This window comes from Hylobates moloch, unplaced genomic scaffold (assembly GCF_009828535.3).
Source record: "Hylobates moloch isolate HMO894 unplaced genomic scaffold, HMol_V3 SCAFFOLD_10, whole genome shotgun sequence".
NCBI lineage: Eukaryota > Metazoa > Chordata > Mammalia > Primates > Hylobatidae > Hylobates > Hylobates moloch.
In genome coordinates this window covers 28,736,008-28,756,768 of record NW_026652285.1, presented here as the reverse complement: position 1 = coordinate 28,756,768, position 20,761 = coordinate 28,736,008, and the positions used below count along the sequence as shown (strand labels likewise).

Sequence of the window (20,761 nt, the reverse complement as noted above, 5' to 3'; positions counted from 1 at the left end):
GACGAAGGGGAGATGGACTCACGAGCAGGGGCGAGCGCTGAGTCTCCGGGGTTCCAGGCCACCGCCTGACCCCGCCCCCTTCCCGCCCTGGCCCCGCCCCCTTCCCGCCCTGGCCCCGCCCCGCCTCGCCTCCTGCTGCCTCCTCCGACTCCCTCCCGCGCCGCTAAGTTTCTTCGCTCGCTGCCTCGCTCAGAGCCGGGGCCGGGCCAGAGCGGCGCCTCGCTGCCCTGTCCCCGCGTGCAGACCCCGGGCCCGGCCCCGGCCCCCCGCCAAGCCATGCTGTGCGGCCGCTGGAGGCGCTGCCGCCGCCCGCCCGAGGAGCCTCCGGTGGCCGCCCAGGTCGCAGCCCAAGTCGCGGCGCCGGTCGCTCTCCCGTCCCCGCCGACTCCCTCCGATGGCGGCACCAAGAGGCCCGGGCTGCGGGCGCTGAAGAAGATGGGTCAGTGACGGGCAGGGGGCGGTGGGGTGGGCGCGGACCGTTCCCAGGGGCCCAGTCTGGGGCGCTCCAGGGAGCAGTTCGTGGACTCCCCAGGCTGCACGGGGCTGGGAGGCTATGGCTAGGGGCGGAGGGCCAGCTCCGTCTAGCCGGGGGTCGCACCTGGGGTCATCCGAGGGTCCCGGGGCGAGCCAGGCGCCCAGGATGTTCTTTGCTTCCCACCAGGGGGCGCTCGCGGGGCGTCTGGAGCGCGAATTCGGGCACGGGGCGCTGGTGGGGTCCCCAGGGAGAGTGGAGCGGGAGAGGGAGGCTTGGGGTGTCCCTCGTCCGGCTCCCCAGCGGTATCTAGGGTCTGCCAGGGTGTCTCGGGGTCTTGGCGGCCCTTAGGAAGGATGCGAGTTTACGGCTGGCCTCCGCAGAAGAGGCTGGCCTCCACAGCAGCCCTCCAACCCGCGGCCCCACAGAGGCGGCCACAGCCACACTGCTGTGGCAGGACTGGTCTAACAGCCTACGTCCGAAAGCCAAGGCTCTCCTCTCAGATTTGGGGAAGTCAGTCGTGGAAAAGGAATGTAACTGTGGCTCATTGGAACATCACAGAGGCAGCTGGCACTGGGTGGGTTACACAGGTGGTGTCTTGCAATCTTCCTCGACTTCCTAGGTAGGAGGTGAATCCTCATTTCACAGGGGAGGAAACGGACTCAGAGACGACAAGGAATTTGCCTGTGACCACACAGCCAACAAAGGGCAAAGTGTGACTGGCACCCCGGTGGTGCCCCACCACGTGGGCCCTGGTACCCTCTCAGAGTCTGGGAAAAGTGGGACCCTCGGAGTAGTGGAGGGCTTGAATGAGAGGGTGTGTGCGAGAGTGTTGTCTGACGTGAAAAGGACCGTGCCACTGAAGTGCTGCGTTGGGCCTGCCACTGGTAGAATAGTCAGTGATGGAGAGGCTAGGTGTGGAACTCCGGAACAGAAGGACAAGGCTGCCAGGGACCCCGTGTAAAACTTGGGGCAGAATTCAGGGGTCCTGATTGCCAGTTTTGCCTTCTTGTTACCTTCACTCATTCCACCTGAGCGCTGACTACGTCTGGGCACTGTGCCTGGCACTCTGGTTACTGAGACATAGGACACCGACTCTACCCTGCCATCCATTCAACTGTGCATGCATTGGACAAGCACTTATGCAGTGCGCATGGTATGGTACTATGGTACAAGCACTTGTGGAGTGCCTATGGTATGCTCCGCCCTGGGGCTCTTGTGTTAGAGAGCTGAGGTTCCAGCAGGGAGATCAGACAGTGAAACAAAAGAACAGGACCTTGGGGGTGGGGGAACAGGGGGCAGCACACGAGGGGCTGGGGAGCCAGCAGGCCCTGGCTGGCCCCAGCTGAGGAAGACGGGAGTGGCAAAGGGGAGAGGCTGGGGGGGGGAGGAGCTCCTCCAGGCCCTCGCTGGAGAGTCATGGACTTTATCTGGAGGGCATCAGGAGCCCCAGAAAGGGCTTGGGCAGGAGTGAGTGTGGAGAGTGGGGGGCAGGTTGGACGAAGGCAGGGGAGAAACAGGGAGACCCAAGGAGGGAGGCTGAGGAGTTAGTTGGGCAAGGGGTGGGGACCAGACTTGGGGGACACCCAGGATGGACCCCAGAACTCCCAGGAGATAGACTGGGCTGGATTCTGTGATTGACGGGTGTCATTCTCTGGGCTAAGAAATGGTGTGGTTTGGGGATGACTGAGCGTAGCCCTGGGAGTCAGCCCCGGCAGGGTCATGGGTGCTGCGGAAGGGCTGAGGGGAGGCCCCGTGTCCGTTGGCTTCTTCATCCCACACGTTTGCTGAGCGCCATTAGTGGGCCAGAGTGCTGTGCCAGGGGCTGGGGCTACAGAGATGAGTAGCACAGAGCTTTGCCCTCAGGGAGTGCACAGTTTAGTGGGCAGAGTCACATGCAGACAAATAACTACAGCTGAGCCCGGGCCTCGGTACTCAACAGCTGAGTAAGGCTGCACGGGAGCTCTGGGCACCTCATCAAGGTGACACTCTTGGGAACTACATAGATATCAGAATGTCATCTAGGCCACCCTCATTCCTCACCACTGCCCTGTCCTGCTGAGTGACTGCAGAGAGAAGAATGTTGAGTCCGAGTCTGTTGGGAATGTCCCTTCCCCAGGCCATAGGGAGCCCAGGGACAGGGTGGAGAAGGAAACCCAGTCTTGGGGCCCAGCCCCTTGGGCCATCACCCAGGTAGCCTCCCCCGCCTCGCTCTGCCCCTGCCATCACCACACCCCTTAGCCTAACAGAGAATAGATTTTATATCAAATCAGGTCAAGGGACTAGGGCAGGGAGTGGCTCAGAGGGGCCTGAGGAAGGAAAAACCTTCTAGGGCCACACTAGGGAGACCCAGATGAGTGGGGAAGGAGGAAGAAAACACCCCCACAGTGAGTGGGAGTCCTTTGTCCCCCCTCCCGTCCCCCGCTCCTGGGCTGGGCTGTGCTGACTTGCAGGGAATCATTGAAGAGAGAGGAGCGCTAGAGCCCAGTGAGCACCCGCCACGCGCGAGGCACTGTGCTGAGCTTGCATCAGACCTGATCCTGCTTAATCCTCAGGCATCCCTGTGCGGGAGGTGCTGTCCTCATGTCACATTATAGACAGGAAGCTCAAGGCAGAGGGGTGAAATCACTGCCCAAGGCCACATGCCTGCCTGCTGCCAGAGCCTAGTTTTCCATGATGGCTCCCAGTGAATACTTTTTGTTGTTGCTGTTGTTGTTAGTTGTTTATGAGACAGGGTCTCATTCTGTCACCCAGGCTGGAGTGCAGTGGCACAGTCACAGCTCACTGCAACCTCAAATTCCTGAGCTCAAGTGATCCTCCCACCTCAGTCTCCCGAGTAGCTGGGACTCAGGAGACTGGGAGACTGGGTACCACCACATCCAGCTAATTTTGTTTCTATTTTTTGTAGAGTTGGGGTCTCACTGTGTTGTCCAGGCTGGTCTTGAACTCCTGGGCTAAAAGGATCCTCCTGCCTTGGATTCCCAAAGTGCCGGGATTACAGGTGTAAGCTACCATTCTGGGCTAGCCTGGTGAATACTAATGAACAATTTTGTCACTGTCCCAGGCACTTTTCGCATATTATCTCATTTAATGCTCACACTAATATGAGGTAGGTGGTACCAGTAGCCTTCTCTTACAGATGAGGAAACTGAGACTCAGAGAGGTTTGGTAACTTGCCTAGGGTTCAAAGCTGGGAAGTAGCTGAGAGAAAATTTGAACCCAAGCAGTGTGGCCCAGAGTCCGTGCTTGTCACACAGCGACTGATAGAGAAGCTGATACCTGCAGGGTGCCTGCTGGCCGCTCCTCTCCCATGGGGGCCCTGCCAGCCCCCCAGGAGCGTCCTCACAGGGCTGCCAAATAAAATACAGAACACCTGGTTACGTTTGGAATTCTGCTAAATGCGGAATTTGGAATGTATTTATACTAAAAAATTATTTTTTATCTGAATTTCATAACGGGTGTCCTGGATTTTATCTGGCAGCCCTGTGTCCCCAGAGCCCTGTGTGTGCCTGTGCCCTGATGCTCCGCCCCTGCCCCCATCCTCCCCATGGGCAGAGGCCTGAGTGGGCAGAATCCTGCCCCCTTGCCTCCCCAGCCTACACACACTACCAAGTGCTCCTGAGCGAGAGGGCTTGGCCCATGGCCTGCCTGGGATGTCTTCCGCAGGGTAAGTGGCACTGCCGTGGGTGACTTGGCAGGTGAGGGTCTTCAGAACAACCCCCAGCCCTGGCAGGTGCCTGGCCTGGGTGGTGGGTAAGCTGGGCGGCCCTCCAGTCTAAGCAGGGGCATGCTAGGTGGGACTAGGGGGCTGGCTCTGCCAGGCCCTGTGGTCCCCGTCACATCTTTCCCTGTCCCCTACCCTGACTTCTGCACCCAACCAGACTTCATGCCTGTTCTGACCCCACAGAAAAGGGTGCTGCCATCCCCCCTTGCTGTGTCCGGCCCAGGGCCAAGGGACGCACCGCCTGCCTTTCCTGACTTTGTTGATTCTCCAAGGAATGTTATGGACTCTGGCGCCGAGCCCCCGCCAGGCTCCGGCCCTGGGTGTGGCAGCCAGCTGGGTCACGGGGGACAGGCTTGGTGCCTGAGGTGTGGAGGCTGCCTGCTGGCTAAAGGATTAGGGTGGGAGGGTCTCTGGGCCCCCTCGCCATTGTGTGTCCTCTCCTAGAATCTCACAGCCCCGGCCACCTGGAAACACTCTTTCTCTACTCCCTGCTGGGCCTTGGCCATGGCTGCTGGCTGTAGCAGTTCCCTGCATGACTCGCATTCCTGTGGAGCCCTGTGTGCACCTCCCGAGTGCGAGCCGCCTGTTTCCCCCTGGCTGGCCCACCTTCCACCCTCTCCACCCATGAACCCTGCACACACACACACACACGCACACACTCACACACATTCACTCACACTCATACACACACACACTGTCTCTCTCACACGCACACACACATGTTCACTCACACTCATACACACACACTGTCTCTCACACACACACACACACTCCCCGCCTATGCACACACCCCGCACACACCCTGCCCTGCATGCCACCCCTCCGGGACACACCTGGACAGAACTCCCACCCTCCCCGCCAGCAGCCCTGGCGCCTGTCTCCACCGCACAGCCTCTGTATCCATCCCTGCCTGGGGGCGACCTGCACTGTCTTCAGCACACAGGGCTTGTCCTCTCTGAGCTCAGTGGTGCACCTGTGAAAAGGGTGGGATTTGGGGCCCCTTCCAGCGCTGACATGAGGTAGTTTCTGGTCCCTGGTCTTGGCTACCCTTACAGAACTGCTCAGGCCCCAGACCATCCACGCCCCAAACCACCCGGGCTGCAGGTGGAAGTTGAGAAACTGGGCCTGCCCTTTCCTCACCACGCCTGACCCCTCTCTGGAGGCTGAGATAAGCGGGCAGCTTGGGAAGGTGTCTGAGCCCCAGCTGACAACGCCGAATTGGGCGGGAGATGCCGCTGTCCTGGTCTGGGGAAGGTACCAGCTGGAGGCCATGAGACTAAGGGGACAGATGGATCAGAACGCATGGGTGCCTCTTCCCACCCAGGGCACTGACTCACTTTCCCAGAGCCCTGCCTCAGTTTCCTTCTTTGTGATCATTTGCTGAGCACGCACTATGGGCCAGGCCTAAACCAGGCTCCATGTGCTTGTGCCTGTTGTGGCCACACACAGCCGTTTGGGGTCAGACTCCCCCAACTTCCACCACGTTTCAGCCCCACCGGGTGCTGACCTGGCTGTCTGCCTCTTTAACAGCATTTTTGAGATATTAATTCACATACCTTATAATTTATCCATTGAAAGTACACAGTGCGGAGCACTTTGGGAGGCAGAGGCTATTGAATCACTTGAGGCCAGGAATTTGAGACCAGCCTGGGCATCATAGTGAGACCCCAACTCTACAAAAAAGTTTAAAAATTATTCAGGCCTGGTAGTGCAAGTCTGTAGTCCCAGCTCCTCGGGAGGCTGAGGTAGGTGGATTGTTTGAGCCCAAGAGTTTGAGGCTGCTGCAGTGAGCCATTATTGTGCCACTGCACCCCAGCCTGGCTACAGAGCAAGACCCTATCTCAGAAAAAAAAAAAAGTATACAATGGTTTCCAGCATATTATATCATTAAACTTTAAAAATTATGGTAAAATAGGCCAGGTGCTGTGGCTCATGCCTGTAATCCTAGCACTTTGGGAAGCTGAGGTGAGTGGATCACTTGAGGTCAGGAGTTCGAGACCAGCCTGGCCAACATGGTGAAATCCCATCTCTACTAAAAATACAACAATTCGCTGGAAATCACTTGAACCCGGGAGGTGGGGGTTGCAGTGAGCTGAGATCGTGCCACTGCACTCCAGCCTGGGCAACAGAACGAGACTCTGTCTAAAAAAAAAAAAGGCTGGGCGCAGTGGCTCATGCCTGTAATCCCAGCACTTTGGGAGGCTGAGGCGGGTGAATCATGAGGTCAGGAGATTGAGTCCATCCTGGCTAACACGGTGAAACCCCGTCTCTACTAAAAAATACAAAAAAAATTAGCCAGGCGTGGTGGCGGGTGCCTGTAGTCCTAGCTACTCAGGAGGCTGAGGCAGGAGAATGGCGTGAACCCAGGAGGCGGAGCTTGCAGTGAGCCGAGTTCGTGCTACTGCACTCCAGCCTGGGCGACAGAGCGAGACTCCATCTCAAAAAAATATATATATATATGGTAAAATATATATAATGAAATTGGCCATTGCAACCATTTTTAAGTGGTTAATTCACTGGCATTAAGTACATTCACACTGTTGTGCAACCATTACTGTTGCCTATTTCCAAAACTTTTTCATCATCCAAACAGAAACTAACCATCAAGCAGTAACTCTCCATTACCTCCCCATTCCAGCCCCTGGTACCCTCCCAGCTACTTTCTGTCTCTATGAACTTGCCGCTCTGGGTACCTCACATGGGTGGAATCACATGGTATTTGTCGTTTGGGGTCTAGCTGCTTTCACTTAGCATGATGTTTTCAAGGTTCATCCATATTGTAGCGTGCATCAGATTTCACTCCTTTACATGGCTAAATACTATTCCATTGTATTGATAAACCATATTTTGCTTATGCATTCATCTGTCTCGTCTGTTTTTTGTTTGTTTTGTTTTGTTTTGTTTTGTTTTTTGAGACAGAGTCTTGCCCTGTCACCCAGGCTGGAGTATAGTGGCACAATCTCAGCTCGCTGCAACCTCTGCCTTCCGGGTTCAAGCATTCTCCTGCCTTAGCCACCCTAGTAGCTGAGATTACAGGCGTGGGCCACCATGCTAGGCTAATGTTTTGTATTTTTTGTAGAGACAGGGTTTCACCATGTTGGTCAGGCTGGTCTCGAACTCCTGACCTCAAATGATCTGCCTGCCTTGGCCTCCAAAGGTGCTGGGATTACAGGCTTATCTGTTGATGAGCACTCAGGTTGTTTCTACCTTTTGGCTCTCGTTTGCCCTCATTTTCACTGCTATTATTTTGTGATTGTCTCCACCCACTCAGTCACTGGCCCAGCAGCTGCAGGATCAAGGCAGAGATGGTTCAAGTAGATACAAACCCCACGGGAACAGTAGGAGGTGGGCGGCTTGTGCACCTGTTCAGAGCAGGTAGGAACAAGGTCAAGGCGACACCTGTGGGTTTGGGCCTGGCAGGACCTATAAATGTCTACTGGGTGGCTAGACGGAGAGCCACGGTCCTTGCAGCATCACTGCCCCGGCCCTGAGCCCTCCCTCTGACCTGTTGGTCCTGCCCTTCCTGCTGGACACCCCAGTCCTCTCACTGCCCCAGGGTTCAGAAGCACGAGCAGTGGGGAAACAGAAGCACCCACCCAGGGACTCAGCACCTGGCCCCCCTGGACTGCACCCTCCTTCTGTTTGGCTTTTCCATTGGGTGTGTGGTTGGGGGGCAGTGCCAGTTTGCGGGGCAGCCTGGAATGTCACCCCTTCCCCCAACAGGTTCCTGGGGAGCTGAGGGTAAGGGGCCAGGAGTAGGGGCCCCCTCCACTGGGAGCCTGCCCAAGTGGGGGCCCAGTCAGGCATTCAGGCTGCCTGTGTTGATGGCCTGTTTGCAGAAGGCTCTGGACAGAGCAGGCCCCGGTGACTCACCCCCATTTCCGGCCTTAGTCACTCACCTCCCCCACACCCATGGGCTTGGCATCAGAGGGCCGGCCTAGGTAGGGGAGGCGGCCGTGGCTGCAGATCCTGCTTGTCATGGCAACGAGCAGTCCCCTTTCCCATGGCCAAGGTGGTGTAGGAGGGTGTGCCTAAGTGGTGGCACTGCAGGCTCCCCCTGACCGTTCTGCCCTCACCCTGTCATTGCTCAGGATGGGACCATTTAGAGGCTACCTGGACCTGGTGGGTGGGGGGGGTCTGGTGAGCCCCTCGGCCTGGCACGTGCCATGTACGCCCAGCTTTTTGTCTGGAAAGAGGAGGGTTCCACTTTCCCCTTCCTGACCAGGGGGCACCGAGTGGGCATTCACTCAGAGGGCCACAGTCTAGACCCTGAGGGACCCTCTGGAGTTGTAAGGGCCACAGGCTGGCCCCAGAGGGGTTATGGCCTCTTAAGGAGGTGGATTTCTCCTCTTGCCTCTGAGACCCTGATTTTCAGCCATGGTTAAAGTGGGTTTTAAAAATACAGATGCCCAGGCCCCATCCCATACCAGCTGGGTGAGATGCCCTGGGCTGTGGTGTCTGCAGCCTCCCCTGGGTAATTCCGATGCACAGCTAAGGTTGACAAACCCTGACCTGCGAGGCCTCTGCCCTGAACTCCAGACAGATGGGGCAGAGCTGGGGGTAGAATTCGCTTAGTCCCCCCATCTGCCCGTCTACCTGTCTGCCCCTTCAGTCAACACTAGCTGGTAGCCTGGCTCTGGGATGAGCACTGCGGTGAGGAGATAAGACCTCATTCTGCCCTCAGATTTAGTATACAGGCGGGTTTTGTGTTTTAAAGTATATAGGCGGGTTTTGTGTTTTATTTTAATTAAAGCAAAAAGTGCTGTTAGTGGTCAGAGAGGGAGAATGCCCACTTGAGGACAAATCAAGGAAGGCTTCCTGGAGGAGGTGATATCTGAACTGGTCCTTCAAGGACTCAGGAGGAAGAGAAGGGAGAAGGATCCTACAAAAGGGTCCAAGAGAGGGTGAGAGGTGATGGTCCAGAGATATAGACTCAATTCCCTAGGTCAGAATTTGCAATTGGGCAAGCCAGGGCCTTGGGGTCGCAAAGCCAAACCCAGTATTAGGGGCTTGTCGAAATAAAGGGAGGAAGAGAGGCCCACTGTCATACTTCTTTTGGCCCACACAGGGGTTATTGGTTTTTGTTTTTTTCAATTTGATTTCGTTGCCAACATTAGAATATGTGGAGGCTTCACACACGCATCTATACTCTGGTTCTCTGGAAACTCTGGGCCCTCATTCACTCCAGGCTGTGCGCCACCTCCAAAGGCCATGGACTCTCCGTTTACCCAGTTCCCACCTCCTCTATTGTCCTCTGGCTCAAAAATCTTTGGTTGTGACTCTCGTTGAGGCATTGTAGAGCAGGGCGTGGCACTATCTGGACTGGGCATCACGTGTTCCAGGGGGCCAGAGCCAGGAAAGGGCCAAACCTCTCCGGGGCACAGTTCGGTCACGCTGCAGAAACCTCTGAATTTTGGATTTTGCAGCAGGTATGATTGTGGTCTCCATTTTATGGATGGAGAACATGAGGCTTAGTGCCAGGTTAGTACCACTGGGGCCATGTATTAAATAACTGGGAAGTGACAGAGTTGAGACTTACTCCCCAGACTTCTGAATTTAGGAGCACTAGAAGAGCCGTGCAGTGCAGGGCCCAAGGACAGAGGCGCTGGACCCCGACCTCCAGAGCCCAAAGTGGCTTCTACCAATATGGAATTCTGACAACTTCCTTAAGCTTCCCTGAGCCTCAGTTTCCTTGTCTGTTAGTACATGAGCAGGGCCTGCACACAGGAGATGCTTTTATTTATTTATTTTTTAGAGACAGAGTCTCACTCTGTTGCCCAAGCTGGAGTGCAGTGGCTGGCGCAATCTTGGCTCACTGCAACCTCCGCCTCCCAGATTCAATTGATTCTCATGCCTCAGCCTCCCATGCCTGGAGATCAACTGGGCAGGGCTGATCCTGGAGTCCTTGGCCTGTGACCCTGGAGCCAGGGTGGCCTCTGCTGTCCTCCTTGTCTTTGGGAAAGCAGAGGCAAGGTGCTTGGGTTACAGCAAGAGAGATCTAGGTTAGATGGTGAGACCTTCCTGATGGCTATGGTTTCACATCAAGGGAAAAAGGCTATTGGTGGCAAATTCTGGACTTGAAGGCTGGAAGCCGTGTGGTAGGAGATAGTGGCAGAAAGGGCAACTTCTTTTTTTTTTTTTTTTTTTGTTAAGACGCAGTCTCACTCTGTTGCTTAGGCTGCAGTGCAGTGGCACCATCTTGGCTCATGGCAACCTCCGCCTCCTGCGTTCAAGCAATTCTCCTGCCTCAGCCTCCCGAGTAGCTGGGATTACAGGCATGTGCCACCACACCTAGCTAATTTTGTATTTTTAGTAGAGGTGGGGTTTCACCATGTTGGCCAGGCTGGTCTCGAACTCGCGACCTCGAGTGATCCACCCACCTGGGCCTCCCAAGTGCTGAGATTACAGGCGTGAGCCACTGCGCCCGGCCAGAAAGGGCAACCTTTAGTGAGGCCTGAGTCCCAGGCATTGTCCGAGGGCAGTTCCACACTGAGGGACTGCAGAGGCCGCTGCTTGGAAGGAAGGAGGGAGATGGGGTACGGGCAGGGGTTAGGGGGCGCTTAGGGCTCCAAAGCTTAAAGCCAAACCCAGTGCAGGAGGCTTCTTACAATCGGGGAGGAGGGGAGTCCTGCGAGAGGCAGGGAAGCTTACTGTGGGGCGAAGGCCTGGGTTTGGAGAGGCTGGAGGAAGGGGCAGCAGGTCCTAGCGGGGTAGGGCAGGGGAGCCTCTGGGCAGGGACGGCCTGACGCCCCAGGTCCTCCCGCCCCGGCAGGCTTGACGGAGGACGAGGACGTGCGCGCCATGCTGCGGGGCTCCCGGCTCCGCAAGATCCGCTCGCGCACGTGGCACAAGGAGCGACTGTACCGGCTGCAGGAGGACGGCCTGAGCGTGTGGTTCCAGCGGCGCATCCCGCGCGCGCCATCGCAGCACATCTGTGAGCGGCCGGGGAGCGCCGGGCGGGCAGGGAGGTGGGGACAGGCCCGGTCCTCCGCCCTGACCCGGCCCTCCTCTCAGTCTTCGTGCAGCACATCGAGGCGGTCCGCGAGGGCCACCAGTCCGAGGGCCTGCGGCGCTTCGGGGGTGCCTTCGCGCCGGCGCGCTGCCTCACCATCGCCTTCAAGGGCCGCCGCAAGAACCTGGACCTGGCGGCGCCCACGGCTGAGGAAGCGCAGCGCTGGGTGCGCGGTCTGACCAAGCTCCGCGCGCGCCTAGACGCCATGAGCCAGCGCGAGCGGCTAGACCAATATCCTGCCGGGGCTGGGACGGAGGGCCCCATCTTTGGAGAGCCCCCACGCCCAGGGGAGGCAGGGCCCCTGTCCTGAGGGCGCACAGTCTGGGTCGGAGCCCTTGGTCTTCGAAACTGAGGGTGGGGACACGCGCCCTGGCTAGGCCCAAGCTCCCACCAGGAGGGGTGGCGCGGCCCCTCCTTCAGGGAGGCCTGAGGCCTTCTGAGGGTGGAGACAGGTAAGCCCCAGGCCTGCGGAGGACTTTGGTAAGCCCCAGTCCTGCGGAGGAGACGCTGCTACCGTGCTCGGGGAGTCCACAAGCCAAGGGGAAAGTATAGCCCCTAAACTGGGGAGCCCCTAGACCCAGGTGGGGGTGACTTACCGGCCAGTTACCTGGGGGCTGGGGGCAGCCTGGCGTGTTGCTGTTATTTCCTGAGCACCCACACCTGGATCCACTCCTATCTGCACCGGGCTGACTCCAACCAGGACAGCAAGATGAGCTTCAAGGAGATCAAGAGCCTGCTGAGAATGGTCAACGTGGACATGAACGACATGTACGCCTACCTCCTCTTCAAGGTGGGCTTCCGCCCTGAACCCCGGCCCCTGGCTCTGCCATCACTCTGACCTCTGCCTGCCCCCAGCCATCTGAGTCATCAGCTCCCCTGCCCTCTCCACCTGCAGCTTTTTTGGAGCGAGCAGCCTTTCCCTGCACAAAGGCAACATCTGGGTTTAGTTAGCCTTTTGCCTCCCCTGAGGCCACTGGGCCAGGAAGGGAGTGGGGTGCCAGGGCCCAGAACTTTCCTCACCCTCAGTTCCTACCCCTCCAAAGTGAGCAGCAAAGCTGTTTTCATTTCCCTGAGTCTGCAGGGCACCTTTTGCACGTGGGGGCACAGGCAGGAGCCAGCCTACAGGCGTGCATGTGCACAGATACACGTGTGCACCCTTCTCCACGCAGACCCTCCACTGTGGCACGTGTTGGCACCTCATGCATGGGAGCACAGGGACACACAGGAGTGGGCTCTGCAGCTATGGCCCAGCTGGAGCCCATGGCAGACCTCTGTGTGCATGTGGACGGTGGGACCCACCTGTGACCCCGAAAGACAGGAGAGCCCATGGCTGCTGGACCCCTGGGCCACAGCTTCACAGGGATGCTCCATGAATTCTCATTGACTTGTTCAATGACCCTGGGTGTGAATATGTGCGTGTCAGGATAGTAACGTGTCCACTTAGGGGAGTGTGAGGGCCCAAGGGCCCTGTCTTGGCCCAGGGTCACCATTTTTCCTTCCACATCTTAATTCTTGGGGTAGGTTATGGTGCAGAGGGGCAGACACTGAACCAGACACACCTTCTTTAAAGTCCAGCCCTGCTGGCCAGGCTCAGTGGCTCACCCCTGTCATCCCAGCACCTTGGTAGTCCTAGGCGGGAGGATTGCTTGAAGCCAGGAGTTTGAGATCAGCTTGGGCAACATAGCAAGACCCCATCTCTACAAAAAATACAAAAATTAGCCAGGTGCAGTGGTGCACACCAGTGGTCCCAGCTGTCCAGCTATTTGGAAGGCTGAGGTGGGAGGATCACTTGAGATCACGCCTTGGAAGCTGCAGTGAGCTATGATCATGCCACTGCGCTCCAGCCTGGGTAACAGAGCAAGACCAAACAAACAAACAAAAAACCTAAAAACAAACCAAAAAATCCTGCCCTGCAATTACCAGCTGTGTGAGCTAGAGTCACAAGTCTTACTCTGTTTTTCCACCTGTGAAATGGGGAACATTGCCTTCTCAGATGTGGTAGATGACAGATGGGTCAAAGGGGCCAGGTTTCCTGGAGCGTCCGCCTCCTCTGAGCTTCTCCTGTTGCTCCCCAGGAGTGTGACCACTCCAACAATGACCGTCTAGAGGGGGCTGAGATCGAGGAGTTCCTGCGGCGGCTGCTGAAGCGGCCGGAGCTGGAGGAGATCTTCCATCAGTACTCGGGCGAGGACCGCGTGCTGAGTGCCCCCGAGCTGCTGGAGTTCCTGGAGGACCAGGGCGAGGAGGGCGCCACACTGGCCCGCGCCCAGCAGCTCATTCAGACCTACGAGCTCAACGAGACAGGTGGGGGGGTGGCACGGCCAGGTCATGGCACCTGACAGAGCTGTGTTCCCAGCTAAGCGGGTTCTGCTGCGGGCTGGCACGGGCACCATCTCGGGCAGGTTACCTCGCCTCCTCCAGACTCAGCTTCCACGTGTGTAAAATGGCACAACAGTGCATCTTCCTCCCAGGGGCTGGTGGAAGGTTAAGTGGCATGACTTACGTGGAGTCTAGTCAGTAGATTGTCTAGCCATTATTCCTAAGTTGAGTGGGCCTTGGGGGCATTGGAAGCTGGACATGGGGGATCCCCATGTGGCCTGATGCCCTCTCCTGCCACCCCTGCAGCCAAGCAGCATGAGCTGATGACACTGGATGGCTTCATGATGTACCTGTTGTCGCCGGAGGGGGCTGCCTTGGACAACACCCACACGTGTGTGTTCCAGGACATGAACCAGCCCCTCGCCCACTACTTCATCTCTTCCTCCCACAACACCTATCTGACCGACTCCCAGATCGGGGGGCCCAGCAGCACCGAGGCCTACGTTAGGTACTGTAGCAGGGGGTGAATGTTTCCGGGAGCCCCACCTGGGGAGAGACATGGGGCTGGCTTCCTGGGGCCTTCCTGGCCCAGCCTGCCTGCTGCCCTGCTCTGTGGCACTCTCACAACACCTTGCCCGTCCACCCATCTGTCCACCCACAGGGCCTTTGCCCAGGGATGCCGCTGCGTAGAGCTGGACTGCTGGGAGGGGCCAGGAGGGGAACCTGTCATCTATCACGGCCATACCCTCACCTCCAAGATTCTCTTCCGGGACGTGGTCCAAGCCGTGCGCGACCATGCCTTCACGGTGAGCCCATGGGATGCCCAGCCCCAGCCCCACAGCCTTCCCAATGACCTCCATCTGCACTCACATGCCAGCTGCCCTCCGTCCTTCCAGAGGAAACCCTTGCCCAGAGAATCATTCATTCACCAAGTGCTGCTGGGATAAGTGGCCAATGGGGTGGCATAAAGCTGGACGAGATGCCACCCTCATATTTGGGAAATATATTCCCTCTCTCATATTTGGGAAATGTCCTAAAAGTCACAGAGTTTCCAGAAGAAAACCTTTGGGGGAGGGAGGGACATTTTAATCATGACTTCCAAAGAATAAATAAGCCGTAAGAGAAGCTCACCAGTGGCATCTGCATAAACACTGCAACTTCAGTCACAGTGTGCAAATCTTCCCATCAGCAAATGATGGGAGGAGAGTTTTCCACATCACTGACATGGTCAATGTCATTCACATGTAAAAAGCATTTATGGGACCAGGTGTGGTTGCTCACACCTGTATTCCCAGCACTCTGGGAGGCTGACATGAGGATCACTTGAGGCCAGGAATTCCAGACCAGCCTGAGCAAATAGCTACATCCTGTCTCAACAAAAATAAAAATTAGCTGAGCATGGGGGCATGTGCCTGTAGGCTGAGTTACTCAGGAGGCTGAGGTGGAAGGATCACTTGAGCCCAGGACTGGAGAACACAGGGAGACTGACTGTGCCACTGCACTTCAGCCTGGGTGATGGAGAGAGACCAAAGCATAAACAACAACAACAACAACAAATCGGCCGGGCTTGTTGGCTCACACCTGTCATCCCAGCACTTTGGGAGGCTGAGGTGGGCAGATCACCTGAGGTTGGGAGTTTGAGACCAGCCTGACCAACATGGTGAAACCCCCATCTCTACTAAAAATACAAAAATTAGCCGAGCATGGTGGCGGGCACCTGTAATCCCAGCTACTCAGGAGGCTGAGGCAGGAGAATCGCCTGAACCCGGGAGATGGAGTTGTAGTGAGCTGAGATTGCACCACTGTACTCCAGCATAGGCGACAGAGCAACACTCCATCTCAAAGAAAAAAGAAAATCATTCCTGCAGCTGCCCTCAGCCTCCCGGACAGTCTGCCGCTTCCCTGGGTTCTCCAGAGCCCTGCCTTTGCCTGCCTGTCCTGAAGGGTCTGGGAGCCAGATGTTGGGAGATACTGGCAGAGGGAGGGGCGTGGCTCTGAGCCGCTGCCCTTCCCCCCACAGCTGTCCCCCTACCCTGTCATCCTATCCCTGGAGAACCACTGCGGGCTGGAGCAGCAGGCTGCCATGGCCCGCCACCTCCGCACCATCCTGGGGGACATGCTGGTGACACAGGCGCTGGACTCCCCAAATCCCGAGGAGCTGCCATCCCCAGAGGTGATGCCCCCCAGCTTCTAGCCTGGGTGAAGGGAGGTCTGGTGGGAGTCCGCCTCCCCGCACTGGTCGTGCCACCTCTTGGCTCAGGACCCCTCACCTCTCGCTGCCTTAACTTTTCTCTGTTCCTCTGTTCATTTGAGGTCTGCCATCCCCTGGTCTTGTCCTTCTGCTGCCCTCTGGCTCCCCATTCTTGACTAGACCCCCCCACGCACACACCCTCTTCTGTAACCTGGCTTTGCCCTGCTGGCCCTGTGTCCCTGCCGGTAGAGTCCTGCAGGCTCTGCCATTCCCACCTGCAAGGCCCCGCTTGACACTTTCTCCACCTGAAAGTCCCTTCTCGGCCTTCCACACTTGCCAAGCGTCACCTGCTTAGAATTCAGCTCGACTTCAGCCGCCTCTTCCTGTGGCCTTATCCACTTCTCCAACTCTCGGGCCCGAAGTGGCCTCCTGCTCTCCCCCACACACCAGAGCGCGTCCTCGGCCCTCTCCAGACATTTATCCTGTCGGGCTCCGTGAGAAAACTCTCCTCCTACTTCCAATCCCCAACATGCAGGCAGGGTTGACTCACCCTCGTGTGTGTGTGAGACGTGATTTTTGTTATTAGTATGAAAATCACACCCATATGGTAAAAGAAAACTGAGCTGTACTAAGGGATGCGATGAACGGTGCTCCCCTCCCTCCACTGACCTGTCCTCTTTCACAAGAAGTAACCATCTCCAACTTTCTTGCGTGTCCTTCGAGAGTTTCCTCACACACATTACCTGTGTACATATGTGTACTGTCTTCTCTTTTAAATGGTACCAAAAAAGGATCGTGTGATTCCAGGTTGTAGCCTCACTTCTTCCACATAAGATCTTTTTTGAAGAGGGCCCCTTCCCTTTCAGTCCTGAGCTGTCACGTGCATTGTAGTGGCTGGTGTGTATATTCTGATGTTGAGGGATCTTATTAAGCATCCCTTCCTGATGGCCTCCTAGGCCATTCTCCACTCTTTCCTATTAGAAACATCACTCATCTCTGTGTTTCCTTTCCTGCCTCCCACCCCTAGCCAGCCCCTCACATGGTGGTGGTTGAATAACTGACTGACCAGCTGCCACAGGGGCGAGAAGGCCTAACCCTTCATCCTCCACGTTGGCCCCCACAGCAGCTAAAGGGCCGGGTCCTGGTGAAGGGAAAGAAGCTGCCTGCTGCTCGGAGCGAGGATGGCCGGGCTCTGTCAGATCGGGAGGAGGAGGAGGAGGATGACGAGGAGGAAGAAGAGGAGGTGGAGGCTGCAGCGCAGAGGCGGCTGGTGAGAGCTCGGATGGGTGGGGTGGGGAAGGGGGGGAAGTGGGAGGATGGGTGTGGGAAGCGGGGGCCAGCTGAGCCCCGCTGAGGCTGGTCTCCTAGGCCAAGCAGATCTCCCCAGAGCTGTCAGCCTTGGCCGTGTACTGCCACGCCACCCGCCTGCGGACCCTGCACCCTGCCCCCAACGCCCCGCAGCCCTGCCAGGTCAGCTCCCTCAGCGAGCGCAAAGCCAAGAAACTCATTCGGGAGGCAGGTAGGAGCTGGGGCACTGGGTGTCTGGGGGCGAGAGGTTGACAGACCTCCTGAAGGGAGTCTGGAAAGGAGTTGAGGGGGCTTTGGGGGTCGGTAAAGAGGTCAAGAGGACCCTAAAGAGGGGCTGGGCTGAGGGAATGAGGGCCCTGCACATGCCAGGGTGGATGGAGGGGAGAGGCACGCTGAGGGCTGCCTGCTGTCTGCCTTCAGAGCCTTGTGGTGGGGCCGGCCATAGAGGGTGATGGGTCAGGCTGGGCTGGGGGCTGGGGGAGCCCAGCAGCTGCTGTGACACTGGGGAGGAATTCCTGGGGCAGGTGATGCTGAGAGGACACATCACCTGGAGGACTAGGAAGCAGCCAGGTGAAGAGGGGGGAGCACTTTCCAGACAAGAGGGACAGGTTGTTGAAGGCCTGGGGGCTTGGCCTGGAGAAGAGTTCCAGGAACCGTGGTGGAGCTGGAGGGCTGTGGGCATTCAATGCACTTGGTTGGAACTTTGTCAGGAGCAGGGAATTGGGGGCTGGGGATTCGGGGCCAGGCTGTGTGGCTGGAGGGGGTCCCTGCAGCCTCCTCAGTGAGCTCCCCTCTCACCCTAGGTCACAAGAGAGTGAGGAGCGGGGGCAGGGCGAGCTGGGGACAGGCTTGGGCTCTGTTCCCTGGAGGTTACAGGCCGGGGCTTTGGGTGAGGGACCCCCGGAGTCTGTCACAGTCTCACCCCAACTCTGCCCCAGGGAACAGCTTCGTCAGGCACAATGCCCGCCAGCTGACCCGCGTGTACCCGCTGGGGCTGCGGATGAACTCAGCCAACTACAGTCCCCAGGAGATGTGGAACTCAGGCTGTCAGCTGGGTAAGTGGGGGGCCACAGGAACGGGAGCAGGCGGGGTGCCACAGTGTGGGGGAGGCCTCAGCAGTGAGGGGCCCACACAGCCTTCCAGACGGTGGAAACACGCATTTTGTTGATTATTTTTAAAGTTGCCAGCAATGTAGGTGGGAAAATCAAATCAGGCTCGTTTGTTCTTGTCAGTGTACAGGTCTCGCATTTTTATGATGGTAGAAATTAAAACCTCCACTCCCATGTCCCCCGGACACACACAACCCCCACACACCTGGCAGTCCCACTAAGTCAACACTGACAAGGGTGTCCTCTGGGGGACGCTGAGCCCCACCAAAGGAGGGCTGTATTGTCTCCTTGGGGTAAGGATGGAAACCCCAGGCTTCCTCAGACCACTGGCTCTGACGCAAGCCTGGCCCTGAGGGTGGGGGCTTTTTCAGCACCTCCCACCCCAGCTTTGAGGGATCCCAGGGCAGAAGTACAGGTGACAGTGGGGGCTGGGTCCATGACCCCCTCCCCTAAAGTCATGGTGGGGGCAGAGCAGCACTAAGCAGACAGTGGGACCCCAGGCCCTTTGTAGAGAGGAATGCAGTCCCCTGAAACTGAGTAGTGAGAACAGGGCCGCTAAGAGCCCCTGCTCTGACCCTGCTGTGTCCACAGTGGCCTTGAACTTCCAGACGCCAGGCTACGAGATGGACCTCAATGCCGGGCGCTTCCTGGTCAATGGGCAGTGTGGCTATGTCCTGAAACCTGCCTGCCTGCGGCAACCTGACTCGACCTTTGACCCTGAGTACCCGGGACCTCCCAGAACCACTCTCAGCATCCAGGTCAGCAGGCTGGAACGGGCCCCAACCTGGGGTCAGACTGGTTCTGGAGAGGCTCTTTGTGAGGTGGAGGAAGGCAAGGGAGGCTGGGGACATGCTGGAAGTGAGGGTGGGGTAAGCTTGAGGCCCATGAGGGGATGGCCAAGGTGGGTGTGGGCCCCAGCCACTCCCTCCCTCACCCCACAGGTGCTGACGGCACAGCAGCTGCCCAAGCTGAATGCCGAGAAGCCACACTCCATTGTGGACCCCCTAGTGCGCGTTGAGATCCATGGGGTGCCCGCAGACTGTGCCCGGCAGGAGACTGACTACGTGCTCAACAATGGTGGGCGGCTGCTGGCAGAAGTGGGGTGGGGGGAGACGGCAGAGAGCTAAGGGTGGTGCAGGGTGGGTCCTGGGGCCCCTGGGCTCTGACTGCCACCCCTGTGCCCTAGGCTTCAACCCCCGCTGGGGGCAGACCCTGCAGTTCCAGCTGCGGGCTCCAGAGCTGGCACTGGTCCGGTTTGTGGTGGAAGATTATGATGCCACCTCCCCCAATGACTTTGTGGGCCAGTTTACACTGCCTCTTAGCAGCCTAAAGCAAGGTTGGTGGAGGCTGGTGGGGATGGAGAGGGATGTGGGTCCAGGCCCTGCAGACCCTGTTCACCTTTGTGCCTCGAATTTCCTGCCCTGAAGCAGGCCCGGGCTGGGCCAGACCCCCAGGGTGCACAGAGGACCTGAGGCCTGGCTGTCCTCCCTACAGGGTACCGCCACATACACCTGCTTTCCAAGGACGGGGCGTCACTGTCACCAGCCACGCTCTTCATCCAAATCCGCATGCAGCGCTCCTGAGGGCCCAGCTCACTTGCCCTGGGGTTTGTGAGTGCCAGTCCACATCCCCTGCAGAGCCCTCTCCTCCTCTGGAGCCAGGTGGTGGGAGTACCAGCCCCCCAGCCCACCCACTTGGCCCACTCAGCCCATTCACCAGGCGCTGGTCTCACCTGGGTGCTGAGGGCTGCCTGGGCCCCTCCTGAAGAATAGAAAGCTGTTCATGTGACTTCAGTGAGCTCCAACCCTGGGGCCCTGAGATGGCCCCAGCTCCTCTTGTCCTCAGCCCACCCCTCATTGTGACTTATGAGGAGCCAAGCCTGTTGCTGCCAGGAGACTTGGGGAGCAGGACACTTGTGGGCCCTCAGTTCCCCTCTGTCCTCCCATGGGCCATCCCAGCCTCCTTCCCCTAGAGGAGCGTAGTCACTCCACTTGGCCCCCACCCAGGGCTTAGCCCCTAAGCCCTCTTTTACCCCAGGCCTTCCTGGACTCCTCCCTCCAGCTCCAGAACCTGAGCTCCCCTTCCCTTCTCAAAGCAAGAAGGGAGCGCTGAGGCATGAAGCCCTGGGGAAACTGACAGTAGGTTTTGGTTTTTATTTTTGAGACAGGGTCTCGCTCTGTCGCCCAGGCTGGAGTGCAATGTTGCAATCACGGCTCACTGCAGCTTTGAACTCCCAGGCTCAAGCGATCCTCCCATCCCAGCCTCCTGAGTAGCTGGGACTACAGGCACAGGCCACCAAACCTGGCTAATTTTTAAATTTAATGTAGAGATGGGGGGTCTCCCTATGTTGCCCAGGCTGGTCTCGAGCTCCTGACCTCAAGTGATCCTCCTGCCCCAGCATTCCAAAGTGCTGGGATTACAGGTGTGAGCCACTGCCCGGCCTGGCCGTAGGTTTGTAACTGTTTCATAGAAGAGCCCTGGAGAAGACAGTAGAATGAGCCTATCTAGTTTAAAAAATAAAGAAGCACGTTTATTTCACCACCGCCACTCCCTGAGCACCTCTATGCTGCCACCCCCACAGGCCTATGAGGAGGGACAGGGCTGGATGAGTTCCTTGGGCCTCTCC

At 57.8% G+C, this 20,761-nt stretch overlaps 1 protein-coding gene across 3 annotated transcripts; it reads left to right on the top strand.

The window, feature by feature from the left end:
- Positions 1–144: 144 nt before the first annotated feature.
- PLCD3 (phospholipase C delta 3) lies at positions 145–20,673 on the top strand. Of its 3 annotated transcripts, XM_058444690.1 has the most exons (16): positions 363–439; positions 3,381–3,475; positions 10,969–11,130; positions 11,211–11,439; positions 11,869–11,998; positions 13,284–13,512; positions 13,834–14,035; positions 14,189–14,333; positions 15,548–15,700; positions 16,842–16,988; positions 17,087–17,237; positions 17,965–18,081; positions 18,727–18,893; positions 19,077–19,212; positions 19,322–19,471; positions 19,630–20,673. In XM_058444690.1, the coding sequence occupies exons 3-16, from the start codon at positions 10,998–11,000 to the stop codon at positions 19,716–19,718; spliced, it is 2,178 nt and encodes a 725-aa protein (XP_058300673.1). In that variant the 5' UTR covers positions 363–439; positions 3,381–3,475; positions 10,969–10,997; the 3' UTR covers positions 19,719–20,673. The 3 variants fall into 3 exon arrangements, with proteins under 3 accessions (XP_032019785.1, XP_032019786.1, XP_058300673.1); XM_032163894.2 differs by lacking the exon at positions 3,381–3,475 and having other exon boundaries at positions 145–439; XM_032163895.2 differs by lacking the exons at positions 3,381–3,475; positions 19,322–19,471 and having other exon boundaries at positions 145–439.
- Positions 20,674–20,761: the final 88 nt, after the last annotated feature.

Coding starts and splice junctions, on each gene's coding strand:
- PLCD3 (XM_032163894.2), top strand. CDS start 277: ATGCTGTGCGGCCGCTGGAGGCGCTGCCGCCGCCCGCCCGAGGAGCCT. Junction 14,036..14,188: donor AGCACCGAGGCCTACGTTAG/GTACTGTAGCAG, acceptor GTCCACCCACAG/GGCCTTTGCCCAGGGATGCC. Junction 18,894..19,076: donor GAACCACTCTCAGCATCCAG/GTCAGCAGGCTG, acceptor CTCACCCCACAG/GTGCTGACGGCACAGCAGCT.